General features: G+C 42.1%; 1 protein-coding gene across 1 annotated transcript in view; it reads right to left on the reverse strand.

The window, feature by feature from the left end:
- LOC137992483 (coiled-coil and C2 domain-containing protein 2A-like) overlaps positions 1–7500 on the reverse strand; it is a 77128-nt gene that overhangs the window by 48826 nt on the left and 20802 nt on the right. Inside the window, exons 13-17 of the mRNA XM_068837839.1 lie at positions 6030–6166; positions 5073–5201; positions 4681–4723; positions 3964–4130; positions 3765–3818 (exon numbers count right to left, since the gene is read on the reverse strand). Of these exons, the coding sequence (XP_068693940.1) occupies positions 3765–3818; positions 3964–4130; positions 4681–4723; positions 5073–5201; positions 6030–6166 (530 nt within the window). The remainder of the gene's footprint in view (positions 1–3764; positions 3819–3963; positions 4131–4680; positions 4724–5072; positions 5202–6029; positions 6167–7500) is intronic.

Consider the following 7500-nt stretch of genomic DNA (forward strand, 5'->3'; position numbering starts at 1 on the left):
TCGATGGAAAGCTGAGTGAACTTAGGAGTGAGTGAGCTGGATTTCCAACCCGGAGCACTGGGATGCGGTTCGCAAGCGATATCCACCACACTATGCATTCCCACGTATGCTTTCATGGCCGGCATACCCAGCAAATCAAAGAAACGAAATAGAATGGACTGGTGGGAGAGCAACATGCACATGGACAACCAGAAAACTCTACAGTACTTATTTTAGCTATTTTAACAATTTTCTTTTTTGTTTTTGGTTTTTTTGTAATATACTTCTCAAATGGGAGTAAGCATCACTTCCATTTGATTCCAGAACCTTGAATTTTGTAAAATACATGTTAGAAGAAAATATGACAATATAATTTTTCCCCTTCATAATGCCTGCTGCACAGGTACTATGTTTGGTTTGCATCCACGTCATGAGGCGGACATGTTTGCGTACAAAACAATAGAAAATGACGCCACAAGCTTTGCATAATAATAGAGTCAAATTCCCAAAAGGTATTTTACTGCATTGTTCTGTTCAACAACATGGACGCCGTGACGTCAGATGAAAACCATCAATTACAGGTTTTTGTAACAAAATCGTCAAACAACAAATAGTCATATGCACGCTGCAAGAAGTGAAAAGGATAAAATCAAGATCGGCAGCGGTAACAGATGAAAGCCGAAGCAAATATCAAGTATGCTGGAAAGGTTATGAACGCCAGGCGACAGACGGAGTGGGCTTCATAGTCAAACAAGACAATTTCACCCAGGCGATCGGTACCACTGCGCGCAACAAATGGCATTGACTGTAGTGCACAAAGGTGTCAAGCTGCACTGCACATCAGCCCATGCACCATGTAATGAGGGCAAACGAAAAAGGGAGCTGTGTAAGAACAAGTCGCAGTACGAAAATGTGACATATTCAGACCCCGACGTCCACGGAAACCCACTTACAAGAAAAACGTTCGCCAACCTGCCAACCTGAAGGAAAAATATGCCGAGGAGGAAGAGGCTGTGTTACTCATCGAACCACCTACCCCAAGGCCGGCCGGACAGTCGCTGAGACCCCAGGCCCACCCGTGGCACCACCTTCAGACCAAGACTTCTTAAATAGTCACAGATCTCCAGAAGGCAGCAGTTGCAACGCTGTGAGCTATAGAGAGCGACATACGCAGGATCCCATGGAACAACGATCAAGAGCTAGTCAAACTTTGGCAAGAATGATTACAAATTACCAGATCTGACCCACCGTAAAAATGACTAGCCAGACGATTTCGAGCACGTGTACAAGTGCTTCGAAACGACTTCAGCCTACAAGACAGAGAAGGCCGAAATCAACAATTCCATGGTCATGCGAGACCTAGAACGGGCTTTCTTGAAAGGCGAAACTGGCTGATGCGATCATCAAACCTGTGCCGGAAGGGCATAAAGTGTAAAGTCAGTGCGCCTCCGCCTGACCAGGTCCCTCTCAGCAAGCTCACAGATACGCTAGAACACCAGGTACAATTTGTCGAGGCTCTGATTAATACCAGCGGCCGGTTCTCACCCGGCACACCTAAAGCGGAATAAGTTCATTCGGTCTTGGCGAAGCTCAAAAATGGTCGCATGAGCACTGACGCACCACCTGAGATCTGCAAATAATGCTAGACCGAGCCCACGCCTTTTCAAGGAAAGGAAGGAAAGGAACTTGTCTAGTCGTTCTAGCACTGATGCAATAATTGGGGACACTTTAAACTGAAATCAACAATTAACGCAAATCAAGCCAAACGTTGGTTTTTGACGAGGAGAGGGGGAAACAGGAGTACCCAAAGAAAAACATCTCGGTGAAGAGTAGAGAACCAACAAACTCAACCCACATATGACGCCGAGTCTGAGAATCGAACCCGGGCCACATTGGTGGGAAGCGGGTACTCTCACCACTGCGCTATCCCTACACGTTTTCTGAAACTGTTAGTCACGATTTGGAATAATGCCAAGAAGTTGCCAAGGCAAGACCAAACTATTTATAATATGGAAGCCACAGGGTACAAGACTTCAACCCAAGTTCTACAGGCCACTGTCAACTGGATCAACAATCTGCAAAATCTCGATTTGCTCGAAATAATCGGTGTGCTTGACACGGTCCAACAAGTGATATTCTAACCAGCTCTGCGAGGAACAGCAAGGTTTACGGCAGAGTAGGTCAGCAGTCAATGCAATTTATACACTCCGTAGGATCCAAAAGTTTACAGCAGCCAGAAACGCTCCACTCCACGTCATATCCATTGACTTGACAGCCGTATTTGATACAGCTGTACACATGTAGCTTCCTGTTCACGTCAATCTATAAACACGTGGATACTGCATGCGAGGGGCAAAGTTACGAAGTTATGGAGGAGCTACACAATCCGGAAAGGTGATTTGCTTGCACACAGGGCATAGACAAGAGGAGTCAGAAGCTGCAACGCTCTTTTGTCTGTGGTTTGACTCGATACTTTTCCGAAAAAGAAGACAATCGTTGAGACTCTCTGTGTGCACAGAATCGAAGTCCCATACTCAATACCAACAGCGGTAACAAGCCGGTAAGAATGCGCGCAGAATCCGATGTAGCTCAGCTGGTTAGTGCACGGCTTTCGGAGCAAGAGGTCCCCAGTTCGATCCTCGGTCACTTCAACGTCTGTTTCGACTTTCCTTTGATCCGTGTAGCTATAACTTTAAATACCCATAAAATGGAGCACTGACAAAGGGAGGGGGGCAAAGGCCGCACCGTCGGCTTCCGATGATAGCTCCCTCGTAGCTGAACGAACTACCGACGTTAAATAAAGTGATTCTACCTTTCTTTATGAATCCCCACCAGAATACCTAAAGTCCATGACTATGCGTACATTATAACAAACACTGATGTCTCAAGAAACTATCAAACACACTGAACCCTTCAAGCTTCCCGGGTCACACAGCCACTTCATATCGAAATTTGCTGAAATGTGTAGACTGCTGATCAACAAGCACAAAAAAATACATGTACGTTACCGCGTGGCATTTTTCGACACTTTGTCAAGCCACGAACAACATATCTGTGCGCTGTATGGAACCTGCCCCAAAAAACTCCTAAAAAAGGTGGACGTGACACTCAAGAAACTACTCGTCGCATGCTCTGGACATTTGGCATCGCAAAAAGTCGGAAGTAGGTGACTCTGCCAACATTCTAACAAACACTGGTGTCTCCAGAATAACAAATTCTAGATACGTATTAGAGTTCAAAAGCAAGCAACAAGTCAAATTATTTTGGGCGTACACCAAGTTGTCTGTTTTTTGCTGAGCACGACCAATTATTGAAAATTCCGAGGGAAAGAGAACTTCGACACGGTCACGCACGCATCCGGGGCACGAGTACACGATCCTGTGATTGTTTCGATCGAAACTAGCAATACGAATGAATGAATGTTTGATATCTACTTCACACAATTTCAAACCAATTATTCCCCTTAAAACAGCTTGAAAAAACAGAAAAATCACGAGAGCCAAATGATGCAATTACAAAAAAAAACAGTGTAGGGAAGAAGTGTTCTTCTGTCTTTGGAAGTAGAAAGTTACCGGATGCATGCCCAGCAAATTGCCTGATCTGACCAAAATGTAAAGAGGCTTTGCCTGGTTATTTTCATCATCTCTACATACGTTATTTGGCCCAAAAATTACAAATGCACATGCAAGGATCAACACTAAATAACCCCCCCCCCCCCCCCCTCCCAAAAGAAATCCCAAAATGCCCCAATCCCACCAACTTCTTCCACGGAGAGGATTTCTTACCACTTTTTCAGCATTTTCTTGAAGCTGTTGTAGGGCAATCTTCAAAGCAGACAACTACAAGTGATTAAGATTAAGATGACATTGAAGTGAGAAAAACATCGAAATTGCCATGCTTTATCATGCTAGATATATGGGAAGTCCCAGGACAAAAATAAACAAGAAATGATGCTGGGTGTTCATTCATGACAATAACTTATACCTTATCAGAATAGTGAGCTGACATTGCCTTCTTTTGCCTCTCAGTATATTGCTTGTAATACTGTTGTAGTCGTGATGCTAAGACATGTTCTTTGCTGAATAATGGATGATGGGTGAATGTGAGGGTGGATAAATCAACATCAAGCTGATATTGTGCCGCTTCCTCATCTGGAGGAAAGAAACAAAAAGAGTATTATTACTTTGCAGTTATGTGCTTTTCTTATGAGTGAGACATACATTTATGGGTAAGAGGGATCGCTGTAATCTGCCATAGAAAGTAAGATGGCTCTATGAACTGCATGTGAAATATGGCCACACTCCCAAGTTTCATACAACCACAGCTTCAGCATATGTTTTATCATGATACCAATCTCATAAAATAAGGCAGCCCACTGCCTTAGTTCGCAATGCAAAACTCCACATGAAGCCCAGTTAAAATGATCAATCTTTCCTTCTCATTACAAGACGTTAATATCAAGAGAAGTGATGTGGATATACATGTACATGCTGAGTCAAAACTCAAAGTTAACATTTTCGTGGGTTGGAATGCTTTACAGGTGATGGTTCTTAGCTTGTTTCCTCGAAATCACTTTTAACTGTTGACTAATACAGTCCCAGTGGTCAATCCCTAAATGTTACATTTTGCCACAACCGTTTCGGGAAAAACTGAGGCTAAATGAACGTTCATTTTGTACAAAATAAAAAACACTCGACACACCAGCTGCATTGATGAATCTGCCATCAAATGGTTCCACATGAGCCTGAAAGAAAAAAGAGATGGCCAGCTTTCAGATTCCTTTTGACATTAAAAACCAACATTGACACAATAAGGCATTCTCCAGCAAGAGCCATCTCACAGTTCTGCATTATTGATTTTGGATACTGGTAAATTTACTCACTTTCACAGATGACTTTCAACAATACATGAGGATAAACGTTTCTAACATTAACAGTTATACAGTGGAAGGGATCATACATTGATATTCAGTAATGCTTTACCACTTTCTGAATTTGGCTTTTTTGAGAGAGAGAGAGAGAGAGAGAGAAAAAAAAACATGTTTTTCAACTTACATGTACTGTATTTGTGTGTTTACGATACTAACTACAAACCTTAACCCATTCAGTCTGCAGTAAAGGGTCCAGTTCCTCCAAACTAACAATAGGGGGGCGAGTTGGTTTCTCTTTTAAAGGAGACGACAGTCTCTTTAGCTGGCCATCTTCTCCAAACCAGAGAGTTCCCTAAGACAAGAAAAAAAATTTGGTGAATTTCCCACGGTTTTTTGTCATTTTGCAAATCATGGGACATTTCCTATCGAATCAACTGCACTAAGGTTGTAGGGTAAATTGTCCAAAGCCAGAAATATGTCCAGGTTTGACCCTAATTAGATGCACACGGATTCCAATAAGCGTCACGAAGAATCCCCTTGCTCTTCTAGCCAACTTCAACATCACTTGTGTCTCAGAATACAGACAATTTATGTCACAAAGTGTCCCCCAAATGCTGCTCTTTAAGTGAAGATTAACTTCTGCATTTACCCAAAGCTAAAAATAACGCTAACCTTTACCCTTACCTTATTGTTGAAAATATGTAGGTAGCAAATGCTTAGACTTAAAGGGATGTCAAAATTGGGCGTGCATCTAATTAGGGTCAAACCTGGACATAAGTGCAAAGCCACATCCCAACAATTGGCAAATCATAACTGGATATAAGTCATAAAGATGACTAACATTCACTGTAGTAGACTGTACAATGACTTGTATTTCCGTCCACTGACAGACAGTTGATGTTACCGGTACTCTATTTTTGAAAAAGGGTCTGCTACAAATGGCAAATTACAGGTATCTGTAACTTGCACTAGAACTGTTTTCACTGGGCAAAAGTTAGGACATTAATATTAATTTTAGGGGTGCTTCAGTAACACTCAAAACTACATGTAACTGCCAATATTGAAACAGCCCAAAAAAGCTTTGGAAAGGAAGAAAATAATTTGTATGGCATTCACTTTTCCAGTTTGAACATGTAAGCCTTGGTGTGAGTTTTAAGTAACAACAACAACAACAACACACCTGATTTGTGTCCATGATCCTGTTTTCCATGATGTTTAAATTGGTAGAAGAAACTTGAGGTGGTTTACCAACATAAAAACCTTCTTCTTCCCAGAAGCGAGGTTCTGCACCCTCTGGCACTTTGTCATCTAGAGGAACTAAAACAGAAAAAAAATTGCTTAAATTAATTATGGAAGGAATAAAAGGTTATGCTATGGCTGGTACACACATACAATGTATAATTATCTTAAGTGTAAATTTTCATTAAATTTCTTAGAGGTTGCTTAACCTATCGCCAAGAACACAGAAAGGAGAAGGTGTAGCTCAGTTAGTTAGCGCGCCGCTTTCGGAGCAAGAGGTCCCCAGTTTGAGCGTTGGTGGCTTCAGCGTCTGTTTTGACTTTCCACTGATCCGTGTGGCAGTAGCTTTAAATGCCTGTAAAATGAACCACTGACAGAGAGGGGAATAAAGGGTGCACTGTCGGCTTCCATTGATACCAGCCTCGTAGCTGACCCTTGGAACTACCAACAACCACAACAACCGGGTATTCCGTATTTATTTTGGTCAGCTGTTAATCCTTACTTGAGAAACAGCATTTGGGAACATTTACATTTGTAATGATGTTAAAAAATTGTCTTTATCACATGGCTTGTACGGCCACGCACACGCTTTCATTGTAAATCTATTGGGAAAATCCCCATATGAGGGCCATACGCCTTAGTGCGAGCAAGGCCAGGAAAAGCCGTAAGGCCCTACTAGGAACACATACTGCTCCGTGGGATGCAATTTTAGGGGATTTCGTCGCTTTTAAACATCCAAGTTATTTACAGACAGAAAAGCAAATGCAAACAACACAGGTATTAGATAAATTTTCTTTGCAAATTTTTGTTACTTGTTAGTTCTTGTATTTTGTCCAAACTTCATATTCTGAGTGCTCATGAATAGTGTGAAGAGCCCATGCATGTACATGTATGATAAAATACTTATTGACTGAGTTTAGGTCAGGGCAGACAGGAAAATATTTGGCCCTTGGTCATGGCACTCCGTCCATACGCCATGACCTCGGGCCAAATATTTCCCTGTCTGGCCCCAGCTCCCACTCAGTCAATAAGCACCTGGTACATAGTATTCCGAGACACTATTGATAATGAAGTTGGAGAGAAAAGCAAGGCAACACTTCGTATGATAATAATACTAATAACAATAAGTCTCCCCTAGTTGTTGTAGCAATTAATTAAAGTACAGCAACGACACAGCTAAACAAGGTGGAACCAAAAACATACTATGGTGCCTCTGGCAGCTGCTATACGGTCCACATACATGTATGACCTTGGAGCACAGCTTACAGCCAGCCGGAATCAGCTGTATGCTTGTTTATGCAAATCTGCGTGCATCTAAGTAAGGGAATTGGATACTAAATCCAGTGAAGCTATGATCCTCGCAGTTATGAACGCAATTTTATCAATAATTTGTTGTGTAGAGAGGAACCTGT

This window comes from Montipora foliosa, chromosome 2 (assembly GCF_036669935.1).
Source record: "Montipora foliosa isolate CH-2021 chromosome 2, ASM3666993v2, whole genome shotgun sequence".
Lineage (NCBI taxonomy): Eukaryota > Metazoa > Cnidaria > Anthozoa > Scleractinia > Acroporidae > Montipora > Montipora foliosa.